This window comes from Oncorhynchus mykiss, chromosome 5 (genome assembly GCF_013265735.2).
Source record: "Oncorhynchus mykiss isolate Arlee chromosome 5, USDA_OmykA_1.1, whole genome shotgun sequence".
Lineage (NCBI taxonomy): Eukaryota > Metazoa > Chordata > Actinopteri > Salmoniformes > Salmonidae > Oncorhynchus > Oncorhynchus mykiss.
The window spans coordinates 71,253,501-71,268,645 of record NC_048569.1 but is presented as its reverse complement, the minus strand read 5'-3'; the positions used below and the strand labels follow the sequence as shown (position 1 = coordinate 71,268,645).

General features: G+C 42.0%; 1 protein-coding gene across 1 annotated transcript; it reads left to right on the top strand.

The window, feature by feature from the left end:
* The first annotated feature begins 9,821 nt into the window (after positions 1–9,821).
* LOC110524479 lies at positions 9,822–13,394 on the top strand. Its single transcript, XM_021604177.2, has 8 exons — positions 9,822–10,050; positions 11,139–11,177; positions 11,278–11,577; positions 11,654–11,947; positions 12,128–12,370; positions 12,488–12,529; positions 12,638–12,725; positions 12,857–13,394. The coding sequence occupies exons 1-8, from the start codon at positions 10,020–10,022 to the stop codon at positions 13,020–13,022; spliced, it is 1,203 nt and encodes a 400-aa protein (XP_021459852.2). The 5' UTR covers positions 9,822–10,019; the 3' UTR covers positions 13,023–13,394.
* The last annotated feature ends 1,751 nt before the right edge of the window (positions 13,395–15,145 follow it).

Below are 15,145 nucleotides of genomic sequence, written 5' to 3'. Positions count from 1 at the left end.
ATATTTTGCCAGTAGCGCTGTGGAATATCCAGGTGCTCTTTTGAAAACATCAGACGTGCAGAAATATTTTTTTTGGACAGCAGTGGCTTCTTCCATGGTGTCCTCCCATGAACACCATTCTTGTTTAGTGTTTTATGTATTTTAGACTCGTCAACAGAGATGTTAGCGTCTTCCAGAGATTTCTGTAAGTCTTTAGCTGACACTAGGATTCTTCTTAACCTCATTGAGCATTCTGCGCTGTGTACTTGCAGTCATCTTTGCAGGACGGCCGCTCTTATGGAGAGTAGCAATAGTGCTGAAATTTCTCAATTTATAGACAATTTGTCTTACTATGGACTGACTTTTAGAGATACTTTTGCAACCCTTTCCAGCTTCTGACATCTTTTGTTCGAGGCATGGTTCACATCAGACAATGCTTCTTGTGAATAGCAAACTCAAATTTTGTGAGTGTTTTTTATGGGGCAGGTCAGCTCAAATGAATATCTCCAATCTCGTCTCATTGACTCGACTCCAGGTTAGCTGACTCCTGACTCCAATTCGTTTTTGGAGAAGTCATTAGCCTAGGGGTTCACATACTTTTTCCAACCTACACTGTGAATTTTTAAATTATGTATTCAATATGGACGAGACAAATACAAAAATGTGTGTGTTCTTAGAGTAAGCACACTGTGTTTGTCTATTGTTGTGACTTTTTTATTTTTATGTTAAATTTGATGTTACATTTATGCAGAAATCCAGGTATTTCCAAAGGGTTCACCTACTTTTTCTTGCCACTATATATAAAATGGATGTATTCGTTAGCAACACACACAAGCATTCGCACCATCAAATTAAAATCAATTGTATCTTCAGTTCAAGATCTTTTGAAGACCTCATTATCCAATAATAATCTGCAGTAGCGAGTTTAGCGAGAGAATATAGCCTAATAATGAAATACACCAGAGTTAGGGAAGGTATATGGCTCTTTAGTTGATGTGAAAGTGGTTTAGGTGCATTGAAGTAAAAATCACTTAATTTATGAGTACATTTATACAGAGAAAAGAGTAGAATCAGAGATGAGAATATAATGAGAACCGCCAGAAACACTATATTATTGTTTCATATTTACAATGTGTTACAATCCGAGTGCCGAGTTCACTATGTACATTTACTGATGTGTGTGTGTGTATATATATATACAGTGGGGCAAAAAAGTATTTAGTCAGCCACCAATTGTGCAAGTTCTCCCACTTAAAAAGATGAGAGAGGCCTGTCATTTCTCATCATAGGGACACTTCAACTATGACAGACAAAATGAGAAAAATAAATCCAGAAAATCACATTGTAGGATTTTTTATGAATTTATTTGCAAATTATGGTGGAAAATAAGTATTTGGTCACCTACAAACAAGCAAGATTTCTGGCTCTCACAGACCCGTAACTTCTTCTTTAAGAGGCACCTCTGTCCTCCACTTGTTACCTGTATTAATGGCACCTGTTCGAACTTGTTATCAGTATAAAAGACACCTGTCCACAACCTCAAACAGTCACACTCCAAACTCCACTATGGCCAAGACCAAAGAGCTGTCAAAGGACACCAGAAACAAAATTGTAGACCTGCACGAGGCTGGAGCAATTATTAGGAAATGGAAGACATACAAGACCACTGATAATCTCCCTCGATCTGGGGCTCCACGCAAGATCTCACCAAGTGGGGTCAAAATGATCACAAGAACGGTGAGCAAAAATCCCAGAACCACACGGGGGGACCTAGTGAATGACCTGCAGAGAGCTAGGACCAAAGTAACAAAGCCTACCATCAGCAAGGGCATTGAAGATGAAACGTGACTGGGTCTTTCAGCATGACAATGATCCCAAAAACACCGCCCGGGCAACGAAGGAGTGGCTTCGTAAGAAGCATTTCAAGGTCCTGGAGTGACCTAGCCAGTCTCCAGATGTCAACCCCATAGAAAATCTTTGGAGGGAGTTGAAAGTCTGTGTTGCCCAGCAACAGCCCCAAAACATCACTGCTCTAGAGGAGATCTGCATCCAGGAATGGGCCAAAATACCAGCAACAGTGTGTGAAAACCTTGTGAAGACTTACAGAAAACGTTTGACCACTGTCATTGCCAACAAAGGGTATATAACAAAGTATTGAGATAAACTTTTGTTATTGACCAAATACTTATTTTCCACCATAATTTGCAAATAAATTCATAAAAAATCCTACAATGTGATTTTCTGGATTGTTTTTCTCATTTTGTCATAGGCCTCTCTCATCTTTTTAAGTGGGAGAACTTGCACAATTAGTGGCTGACTAAATACTTTTTTGCCCCACTGTATATATGTGTGTGTGTGTGTGTGTGTGTGTGTGATACCTGTTAGATATTGGGGGCTTCCTCTGATTGCTGTATAAGTGAGTTAGTTAGCATAATCGAGATGTAATGGGCGCATTAGCCCCTGCTAATACAGTGTTACAGATTCATGCTATCAACAGCCATCAATATAATCAAGCCGGAGGGGATGGCTGCTGTTTTATGGGCTACTGACCAATTGTGCTATTTTGTGGGGGGGTTTCTATTTTTTTTGTAACTTATTTTGCACCTAATGTTTCTGCTACCATCTCTTACGACCGAAAAGAGCTTCTGGACATCAGAACAGCCATTACTCACCTCGAACGGGACGAAGATCTTTTCTTTAATGAGTCTGAAGTGAAGGATTTACTGCTTATGGTAGATAAATTACAATATTATGTTATAATACTGTTTATGCATTGAATAGCTATGATGAATCATCTATTTCATTGAATCATCTATTTCTGTGGGACTGAGTTGGGCCTCTGGGGCTTGAGCTGATAATTTACCTACAACTGGCATTCCATAGATAAGATGTGGTGGGTGTAACCGAGATAGAGAGAGCCTGGAGGAGTAGAACAAAACACCTTATTGTTCCTAATCATCCTGTAATTTGGATTTAAACAACACCAAGTGCAGATAACCACCAAATGAACCCAAAGTGGCTTGTGATGCCCCCCAATCTGCATGGGAGGGGTGGAACCAGCCATGACTAAGCATTCTTAGTGTGAGCTATATAAGAACCAGGATTCCTCTGTAAAGGTTAAGCTCTCGGAAACGCACTCAAGAGTGTGGGGTCGACAGTTTCATTATTGCTATAATTAATCGATATGAAATAAAGATGATTATTTGAATAATTGTCCAAGTCTCTCTCAGTATACATTAATTTCCAAGACATGCTGCTCCCGGACCAGGCCCACATCCCCGTCATTCGCATGAAGAGGAAACGGAGATACAGAGACCGCAGATCCGAGTGCCTTGTGAGAATTTGTTTGCAAGTGCGTAACCCGCCTCTACCATCCTTCCTATTGGCCAACTTGCAATCACTGGAGAATGAACTGGATGAGCTCCAATCAAGACTATCCTACCATCGGGACATTAAAAACTGTAATGTCTTATGTTTCACTGAGTCGTGGCTGAATGACGACATGGATCTGGATTTTCTGTGCATCGGCAAGACAGAACAGCTACTTCCGGTAAGATGAGGGGTGGTGGTCTGTGTATATTTGTCAATAACAACTGGTACGCAATCTCTAATATAGAGAACCTCATGATAAGCTGTAGACCACACTATCTACCAATCAAGTATTTTCATAGCTGTCCATTTACCACCACAAACCGATACTGGCAATAAGACATCACTCAACCATCACTCAACTCTATAAGGCCATTAGCAAATAAGACAATGCTCATTCAGAAGCGGCTGGGACTTTAATGTAGGGAAACTTAAATCCATTTTACCTAATTTCTACCAGCGGGAAAAACAACTCTAGACCACCTTAATCTACACACAGAGATGCTTACAAAGCTCTCCCTTGCCCTCCATTTGGCAAATCTGACAATAATTATATTCTCCTGATTCCTGCTCACAAGCCAAAACTAAAGCAGGGAGTACAAGTGACTCGCTCAATACAGAAGTGGTAGGATAATGCGGATGCTAAGCTACGGGACTGTTTTGCTAGCACAAACTGGAATATGTTCCGGGATTCATCCAATGGCATTGAAGAGTATACCACATCAGTCACAGGCTTCATAAATAAGTGCATCGACGACTTCATCCCCACATTGACCGTATGTACACATCCCAACCAGAAGCCAAGGATTACATGCAACACCTGCACAGAGCTGAAGGTTAGAGCTGCAGCTTTCAAGGAGCCGGACGCTTATAAGCAATCCCACTATGCCCTCAGATGAAACATCAAACAGGCAAAGCGTCAATACAGGGCTAAGATTGAATCCTACTACACCGGCTCTGACACTCGTCGGATGTGGCAGGGCTTGCAAACGATTATGGACTACAAAGGGAAACCAGCCGTGAGCTGCCCAGTGACGGGAGCCTACCAAACAAGCAACATGTATTCTATGCTCACTTCGATGCAAGCAACACTGAAGCATGCATGAGAGCACTAGCTGTTCCAGATGACTGTGTAAACACGCTCATAAGGCCAACATTCATAAGGTCACAGGGCCATATGGATTGCCAGGATGTGTACTAAGAGCATGCCCTGACCAACTGGCAAGTGTCTTCACTGATATTTTCAACCTCTCCCTGACAGAGTCTGTAAAACCTGCATGTTTCAAGCAGACCACCATAATCCCTGTGCCCAAGAACGCCAAGGTAACCTGCCTAAACGATTACCACCCCGTAGCACTCACGTCTGTAGCCATAATGTGCTTTGAAAGGCTGATCATGGCTCACATTAACACCATTATACCAGAAACCCTAGACCCACTCCAATTTGCATACCACCCCAACAGATTCACAGATGACGCAATCTCAATTGCACTACACACTGCCCTTTCACACCTGGACTAAAGGAACGCCTATATGAGAATGCTGTTCATTGTCTACAGCTCAGTGTTCAACACCAAAGTGCCCTCAAAGCTCATCACTAAGCTAAGGACCCTGGGACTAAACACCTCCCTCTGCAACTGGATCCTGGACTTCCTGGCGGGCTGCCACACTGATCCTCAACACGGGGTCCCTCAGGGGTGTGTGCTTAGTCCCCTCCTGTACTCCCTGTTCATTCACAACTGCATGGCCAAGCACGACTACAACACCATCATTAAGTTTTTCTGACGACACAACGATGGTAGGCCTGATCACCGACAACGATGAGACAGTGTATAGGGAGGAGGTCAGAGACCTGGCAGTGTGGTGCCAGGACAACAACCTCTCCCTCAATGTGAGCAAGATGAAGGATTTGATCGTGGACTACAGGAAATGGAGGGTCGAGCACGCCCCCATTCACATCGACAGGGCTGTAGCGGAGCGGGTTGAAATACCAAGTTCCTTGGTGTCCACATCACCAACAAACTATCATGGTCCAAACACACCAAGACAGTTGTGAAGGGGACATGACAATGCCTATTCTCCCTCAGGTGACTGAAAAGATTTGGCATGGGTCCCCAGATCCTCAAAAAGTTCTACCGCTGAGGGGGAGCTGGTAAGCAGCAACATGTGAAGATGTGTTTTCTTGGTGCTTGTGTCCAGGGCGAACAATTTACTATTAATACTTCACCAACACCTCCCCTACCACGTTCATTTTGTAACATTTAATTAGGAATCAAACCCAACTCAGTAATTGGGCAATTTTTCCTGACATTTTTGACCTTTTCATCATAAAATGTCAGAATTACAGCCACGAGTCACAAACTTACTTCCAAGGATGAGGACCTAAAGGGAACGGTCACATTTTCGGCGTGAGAGAGGGACTCGAGACCGTAGGCGGATTGCAGCCTATCCTGTTCATAGCTAAACTGCTACTGGAAATTCTAGGCCTCGAATACGTCCCCACCCTTGACCGTGCTCATAGAAGCTTACAGTCCGCACCAAAGAATGGGGAGCCGCTCTGACCCATCATAGTCAAATTCCACTACTTTCAGGAGAAGGATATTCTCCTTAAGGCATCACGAGCGGCTCCCATCACACACAACGGCCAGAAGATTCTACTTTACCTGGACTACATGGCGGCAGTCATGAAGAAGAGGTCAGCCTTCAACGTGGTGAGGGGGCTCCTACATCGCTGTCTGGACACCAAGTTTGGCATTCTCTACCCAGTAGTGCTGAAGATCACTACTCCCAGAAGACATTCATGGACCCAACCAGGGCCAAAAAATACATTGTAGCACACCTACATCCACAGGAGGGCAGGTGACATACAACTAACAAGCCATTGTAGGCCCATGCCCCTGACACTACACTAGCCATGCTAACGCGACCAAGGACCAACTAGTGAACTCATGTACCTCCTTTTTTTATATAGTTTTTTATTATCCTTCAAATATGCAAATTTAGGTGGTTCCCTCCTGAATCCTTTCCCTTTGTGTCAACTTGATTATGTTCGGCCTGGATAGAGCTGAGGTTCGGTTTAACATGGTAGTATTTTGCTCTAGTCTAGGAGAGGTATTTTGTTGTTTTTAGCTGTTTTTTCTTTTCTTTATATTTTATACACTGACCTTTCAGCACGCTGGCCATGTGATTGTACTAACATTAATTTCTAATAGCTATGACAATGCCTAATTCATATACTCTAGGCCCCACTTGCTTTATCAGCTGGAACTTAAAAGGAATTAACCATGTGGTCAGTATGCTCATCTTAAGTCTTTAAGTCCAGACATAGTTTTTCTCCAAGAGACCCATCTCTTGTCCAGCGACCATGATAAACTAAAGAAGCTTACAGTCCGCACCAAAGGGGTCGACCAAACATTTCACTCCAACTTTGGTGCTAAAGGCCAGAGGGGCAGCCATCCTTATCAGAAAAGGCCCTGTTTGTCTCCTCCAAAGTCATTTCATATACTAATGGCAGATATATTATATTGATGGGGAACTTATTTAGCACACAGGTTGTTTTGGCTAACCTCTATGGTTCTGGCTAACCTCTATGGTTCTGGCTAACCTCTATGGTTCTAGCTAACCTCTATGATGCTACATTTTTCTCTGACCTCATTGCAACACTTCCGAACCTTAACTGTCATCACTTGATACTGGGCGGAAATTTAAATTGTGTATTACATCCAAGTCTAGACAGATCCCAAAAAGCCCAACAGTGTCATTTCAAAATCAGGTGCAGTAATCAACTCATTTCTGGAATCCTATAATTTTCCTGATCCATGGAGGAGGAGCAATCCCATTGCTAAACAGTACTCCTTTTTGTATCCAGTCCCACCACTCATACACTAGGGTTGACTTTTCCCTGCTGGACGATATAATTATTCCTTTTGTAACTAATAACCAATATCACAGCATCTTTATCTCAGACCATAGCCCTGTCCAGCTAGATATCCGCTTTCTTTTTTACAGATCAACTGCACCACTAATGTGTCTCATTCTACTGTGTTAGAGTCGTTAAAAGCATTTCTAAGGGGCCAAATTATTTCATACACAGCATATGACAACAACATTGCACTAAATGCTTTTCGGAGCCATCTCAACTCATTCTAGACATGGACAACAGATATGCCTCTTTACCGACTCCTAAACTCTACAAAGAGAGACTGCTACACCAATCGTAATTTGTTCATCTTTCCACTAAACAAATGGAGCAGCTTCTGTTTAAGTCGAGGCAGACATTTTATGAACACGGAGAGAAAGCTGGCAAATTGTTATCTCACCAGCTTTGACAATCCGCTGCTAGCAGCACCATACCTGAAATCTGTGTCGCAACTGATTTAATTTCTACTATTCACAAAGAAATCAGCAATCAATTTAAGCAATTCTACTCTGCTCTTTACTCATCAGAGGCTCTTCCTGACACATCTCATATGCATGGATTCCTAGACAATCTGGACATCCCCTGTCTCATTTCAGATGAACAAACTAACATGAATAACTCAATACGTGATGATGAAGCTACTCGGGCAATTCAGTCCATGCAGAGCGGTAAAGCTCCCGTGCCTGATGGCTTCCCTATTGATTTTTTTAAAGCATTCTTCTCTAAACTATCCCCTATCCTTAGCGCAATGTACAATGAAGTCCTTTCCAGTCAGAAACTGCCCCAGACACGTACCCAGGTGACTATTTTGGTTGTGCTTAAAAAGAACAAGAATCCTTAGGCCTAGACTGTGGCTCATCCCGCCCTATAAGCGTTTTGGTTGTGCTTAAAAAGAACAAGAATCCTTAGGCCTAGACTGTGGCTCATCCCGCCCTATAAGCGTTTTGTGCGGCGATTATCAAATTCTCACTAAGGCCCTTTAGAGACAGTTATGCCAAACTGGATTAAGGGAACACTAAGGCCCTTTAGAGACAGTTATGCCAAACTGGATTAAGGGAACACTAAGGCCCTTTAGAGACAGTTATGCCAAACTGGATTAAGGGAACACTAAGGCCCTTTAGAGACAGTTATGCCAAACTGGATTAAGGGAACACTAAGGCCCTTTAGAGACAGTTATGCCAAACTGGATTAAGGGAACACTAAGGCCCTTTAGAGACAGTTATGCCAAACTGGATTAAGGGAACACTAAGGCCCTTTAGAGACAGTTATGCCAAACTGGATTAAGGGAACACTAAGGCCCTTTAGAGACAGTTATGCCAAACTGGATTAAGGGAACACTAAGGCCCTTTAGAGACAGTTATGCCAAACTGGATTAAGGGAACACTAAGGCCCTTTAGAGACAGTTATGCCAAACTGGATTAAGGGAACACTAAGGGGCGAAATAACTCACAAGGTGTCTTTATGTGCAGACGATCTTCTTTTAAACATCTCTAACTCTGTGGAGACTATTCCCTATCTCTTGGACATGCTACAAGGTTTTGGGACATTCTCTGGTACAAGTTAAATCTAACAAAAAGTGTGCTCCTCCCCATTAATCAGTTAGCAGAAGGTATTGGATATAATTTAAGGCTTTGTTTAAACATAACTTCAAAACATTCCTGGAGTGCACTAAGCAGAATTTCATAAGGTGGTCGTCTCTTCCCATTTAATTAGCAGGTCACATTCATCCTGTTAAGATGACTGTACTACCTAGGTTTTTGTACTTATTCCAAATGATTCCTAGTTTTCGGGCAAAAACGAAGTTCAAACAACTGGACAGCTACATTTCCAACTTAATTTGGAATAAATCAAATCCACGAATGAGAAAGGTATATCTAGAGAGACCTAAGCCGGCAGATGGGCTGGGCCTTCCCATTTTTTACACTACTACTGGTCAGCAAATATATCTAAATGTGTTTATTGGGTTTCTACATTTTGAAGACGTGTGCGAGCAAGGAGGCCTACAAACCTGACTCAGTTACACCAACTCTGTCAGGAGGAATGGGCCAAAATTCACCCAACTTATTGTGGGAAGCTTGTGGAAGGCTACCCGAAACGTTTGACCCAAGTTAAACAATTTAAAGGCAATGCTACCAAATACTAATTAAATGTATGTAAACTTCTGACCCACTGGGAATGTGATGAAAAAAATAAAAGCTTAAATAAATCACTCTACTATTATTCTGACATTTCACATTCTTAAAATAAAGTGGTGATCCTAACTGACCTAAGACAGGGAATGTTTACTAGGATTAAATGTCAGGAATTGTGAAAAACTGAGTTTAAATGTATTTAGCTAAGGTGTATGTAAACGTCCTACTTCAACTGTATGTGACTCATTGTTAGTAGTAGTTGTGACTGTATTGCCATGGCACAGGCGGAAGTGGAGGAAATGTTTGCCCCCTAGTCCCCGGCAAGATGGCCATCTTTAAAGGGGGCTGGGCGATTATTATGATGGGAGGTCCAATAGCTCCTCCTCATCCCCTGTTTCCTGTCTTTCTAGATTTTTACTGTCCCACCCTAAATCCCCATTTAGATTTTACCTCCGAATGGGTGACCTTTTTTCCCCCATTTGAAGACTGCAACCCTTGGACAATTCTGATATGGCAGGTGTAACAGTGAGTTAGCAAGATATCTCTCTCTGTTTGATAGAGTCAGAAAGAGATTTGGCAGGGTTTTCATTGTGTACCAGAGTAATTCAACTTGAGATAGAATGAACTCCCTCTCCGTCTATGTCATACTGGGTGAGCTCCTATACATTTTAATTTCCTCATTGACTAATTAGAATTGTCTTAATTGTTCATATACATTTCCAGTGGTGTAAAGTACTTAAATAAAAATACTTTTGGGGTATCTGTACTTTACTATTTATTTTTTGACAACTTTTACTTTTACTTCACTACATTTCTAAAGAAAATAATGTACTTTTTACTCCATACTTTTCCCTGACACCCAAAAGTATTTTGAATGCTTTGCAGGACTGGAAAATGGTCCAAATCATGCACTTATCAAGAGAACACGTGGTCCCCAATCCCTACTGCTTCTGATCTGGCAAACTCACTAAACACAAATGCATCATTTGTAAATGATGTCTGAGTGATGGAGTCTGCCCCTGGCTATATGTAAATGTCTTAAACAAGAAAATGGTGTCGTCTACTTTGCTTAATATAGGGAATTTGAAATGATTGATGCTTTTACTTTTGATACTTAAGTATATTTAGAACCAAATACTTCTGGATTATTACTCAAGTCGTATTTTACTGGGTGACTTTTACTTTTACTTGAGTAACTTTCTATTAAGGTATCTATACTTTTACTCACAATTAGATACTTTTTCCACCACTGCACATTTCAATGGTCAATTATTGTCATTGATAATGTGCATGATGATATAACCCGGGCTGAATTTTGATTAACTGCAGGGCACTCTGCATAGGCTACATTTTTTTAATATGTTTAGTGTAGCCTATTAGTTGAATGTGAGAATGGGGTAAAATGTCACTCTTAAGAGAACATGTTTAGGTGGGTTTATTTGAGTGCTATCTACTCTTGTATTTTTCTTGACATAAGCTCCATGACCATGATTGTAGGTTGTGTGGAGTCTTGTTGTGAAGGCAAGGATCAGAAATGGCAGGAAAGGACATGCGTGTACATTCCTCCTACCCCCATGGGGATGATATCCATCTACAGACTCATTAGAGACTGTTTCCCATTCCTCTGCCCACTGAGTGTATATACAGTAATGTTGTTACTGCTCTATTTCCTACTCCTGAATAGTAAACAGAGTTAACTTCTGATCACATTGATCAATGATCCTTTTTTTCTTCATCAGGTCTAACAACATTGATGATCCAGACTACAGACTCTAAAGGTAAAACACACACACATACTCATATACACATACTAATATACACACACTCATATACACATACAGAAATGTCCAGAAATAATGAGCTTCCCTCTTTCTCTAGGGTCTCCCAATATCAGAGTGGTTCTGTCTGTTTGGCCCCCAGGATCAACCATCTACTTAAGGGAATCTGTGGCCCTGAGATGCAGTGTGGAAGCAGGTGCTAACTATTCTTGGACCTATCACTGGTTCAGACACACATCTCACAAACTTGTGACCCCAAACGCTAGACACATGATCAGTGGTGACAGTTACTCCATCACTGGGGTTGCCAAGGCTGACGGTGGTAGCTACTGGTGCCAGGCTGAGCGGAATGGCTCAACCACACCCTTACTCAGTGACCCCGCCCACTTGACTGTGTCAGGTGAGACAACCTTCAGTCTAATCACTGTTCACTGATTGGTTGTCACCCCCACTTATTGTACTCATCTCTCTCGCAGAGCTGACCCCACCCTCTTTGGCAGTGATCCCCAACAGCCTACAGCACTTCCAAGGGGAGCGCTTCTCTCTCCAGTGCCCTGCTGTGTCTGAGAGCAACTCCACAGAGAGTAACTCCACAGACTGGACATTGTGGCAGCTCACTGACTTTGGAGTTAGGTCTGGGTGTCAGACACTAGAGGGCACTGTCAGGAAAGAGGTTCCTGGAGCATGCAGCCTCTCCTCTCTATACAGTGGGTTGTACTGGTGTGAGAGCAGCAAATGGCGCAGCAACACGGTCAAGATCACAGTGAGCTGTGAGCCATATCTGTATCACTGATGTCTGATACATTAGCAGCATTGTGATCATGTGGTTGGGGGGAAATAATGCAATGTGCCTGTAGAAACCGAGATTATGCATAAGAAAGCAAGTAAGATGCACTATATGTAATGGTCTATGTATCTGTATCTGTAGTGTCTTCTCTTGTGTCTCACAGATGGTTCCATGATCATTGTTGGCCCTGCTCACCCTGTCACAGAGGGAGATCAGGTGACTCTGCATTGCCGGTACTGGCTCCACAAACCTAACCTGACCACCTTCTACAAAGACGGAGTAGAGGTTGTTCTGAACGTCACAGAGATGACCATTGACAATGTGAACGGTGCAGACGAGGGCTTCTACAAGTGTGCTGAACCTGAGGAGAAGTTGGAGAGCCCAGATAGTTGGCTGTCTGTGAGAAGTAAGACCAAACGGTTGGGCACAACTGCGGCCCAAATATTTTACTGCCTCCCAATACTGCTTGAAATACAGATTAACTTCATTTGACGTTGCGTTGCTTTTAATGCCTTTATTTTAGGGAACTCCACCTCAGAAGAAAGAAAGACATTGTCCTCTGAAGGTACAGTGTCTACACATAAAACCCTTCAATCACCTCAACCCCCCTCCTCCAACACACACACGCACGTGCACACTCGACTTATATGGTTTCATGTTTATCCCCATTCAGGTACCTGGATATGGGTGTTGCTGTTCTGTTGCTTTGTGGTTATCCTGTTGCTTATTCCTGTTGTTATGTTACTGGTTCGTCACTACAGGTTAGTAGTTATTACCTTCAACAAATATCTCTGTTTACTAATCACATTCAATGGACATAAAAAATAGAAACACTCTGTAGTAAGCAGGAAACTCTGTATGTGTCACTAACCCGTCTGTTATTGGGTTCAAGGTTGCGTATGTGGTGCACCCGCAGCTGTTTCTCCTCCAAAGAAGGGCCACCCCCAGGAGAGGCACCCCAGACCACGCAGGATGTGACTGAGGTACAGTGGGATCTGGGCTGGATGGAGATGGCCAACCTGTTGGACAAGCAGCAGTACCCTGCCACTGCCAGCTAAACTCTACCACTCAAACTAGAGACTAGTGTGCTTAACACTGTACAGAACATACCAGAGGAGGCTGGTGGGAGAAGCTATAGGAGAATAGGCTCATTGTAATGGCATAAGTGAAATAAATGGAACGGAGTCACACGTGGTTTCCATATGTTTGATGTGTTTGATACTGTTCCATATATTCCATTCCAGCCATTACAATGAGCCTGTCCTCCTATAGCTCCTCCCACAAGCCTCCTCTGGTACAAACATATTAATTATCCTTTGTATCTGTTTCTCACTGTTTCTGTTTATTTTATCTGGTCAAATTAAGAAATAAAGAGGATGTACAGTATGAGCTAAAAAACTATTGTGTACAAGTACAATATTTCCATATGCATCATTAAAGTCACTCCATCTTCATGTTAGTGAACTACTAATGAGTATCAGAAATGCCGTTTCTGTACAGTAAATCCCTTCCATTTACTGTAAGGTACCTCTCTACTTATGAATAGGCTTTCATTTGGCTGCTTGAGATTTTGAAAATAGAAACAGGTGTGAAGTAGTAATCTTACTGCATAATTTAAAAAATATATATTTAATGTGAAATTTGAGGCTTACTGGGAGAAAATTCATTTTCACCGATATCTGCACAGCTTTAGTGTAACAGTATAACTTTAGACCGTCCCCTCGCCCATACCCGGGCGCGAACCAGGGACCCTCTGCACACATCAACAACAGTCACCCACGAAGCATCGTTACCCATCGCTCCGCAAAAGCCGCGGCGCTTGCAGGGCAAGGGGAACCACTACTTCAAGGTCTCAGAACAAGTGACGTCACCATTTGAAACGCTATTTAGCGCGCACCACCGCTACCTAGCTAGCCGTTTCACATCCGTTACACTAGGACACCACGGTCACTACTGTTAAAACAGAAGAGTGATTGCAACAGCTGGTGAGTTTTACAATACTTTCAAATGTATTTTACTCACATGATTGTCCTATTTTTTAATTGGTATTTAATTTCCAAAAGCATTGACTTGAGAGTTAAATCTCTCAAATAGTAAATATAAGAATTTACACAACCACAGTTTTGCTTGTTTAAAGGTGCTGCAACCCTTTTTTTCATTTTACGCCTAAAATGACATACCCAAATCTAACTGCCTGTAGCTCAGGCTTGTAGCTTAAGCAAGGGTATGCACATTATTGATACCATTTGAAAGGAAACACTTTGAAGTTTGTGGAAATGTGAAATTAATGTAGGAGAATATAACACATTAGATCTGGTAAAAGATCATCCAAAAAAAAAAACCTGTGGATTTTAGTAACCTGCAATTTAAATTTTGGCTACTAGATGGCAGCAGTGTATGTGCAACGTTTTAGACTGATCCAATTAACCATTGTATATCTGTTCAAAATGTTGTATCAAGACCACCCAAATGTGCCTAATTGGTTTAGTAATACATTTTCAAGTTAATAATTGTACACTCTCTTCAAACAATAGCATGGTATTATTTCACTGTAATAGCTACTGTAGATTGGACAGTGCAGTTAGATGAACAAGAATTTAAGCTTTCTGCCCATATCAGATATGTCTGTGTCCTGGGAAATGTTTTTGTTACTTACAACCTCATGCTAATCGCATTAGCCTACGTTAGTTCAACCATCCCGCAGGGGGGACAACAATCCCGTAGAGGTTTTTAAACAAATGTGGTTTCTACTGACAATTGAGATGTACAAATTTTGGCATATGGGGACGACAAGCAGATAAGAGACAATCCTTACTTAATTTAAATTAAGACATTAATAAGCAAGCTACGACGGACATAGTCAATATAACTATTTGTTCAGCACTTTTGAAATGTACAGCGACAGAATTCAGAACATGGGCTGTTCTTACAGTGTACTCCTTGTACAAGTTAGAACTGTAGGATCAAATCAAATCATATCAAATGTATTTATATAGCCCTTCGTACATCAGTTGATATCTCAAAGTGCTGTACAGAAACCCAGCCTAAAACCCCAAACAGCAAGCAATGCAGGTGTAGAAGCACGGTGGCTAGGAAAAACTCCCTAGAAAGGCCAAAACCTAGGAAGAAACCTAGAGAGGAACCAGGCTATGTGGGGTGGCCAGTCCTCTTCTGGCTGTGC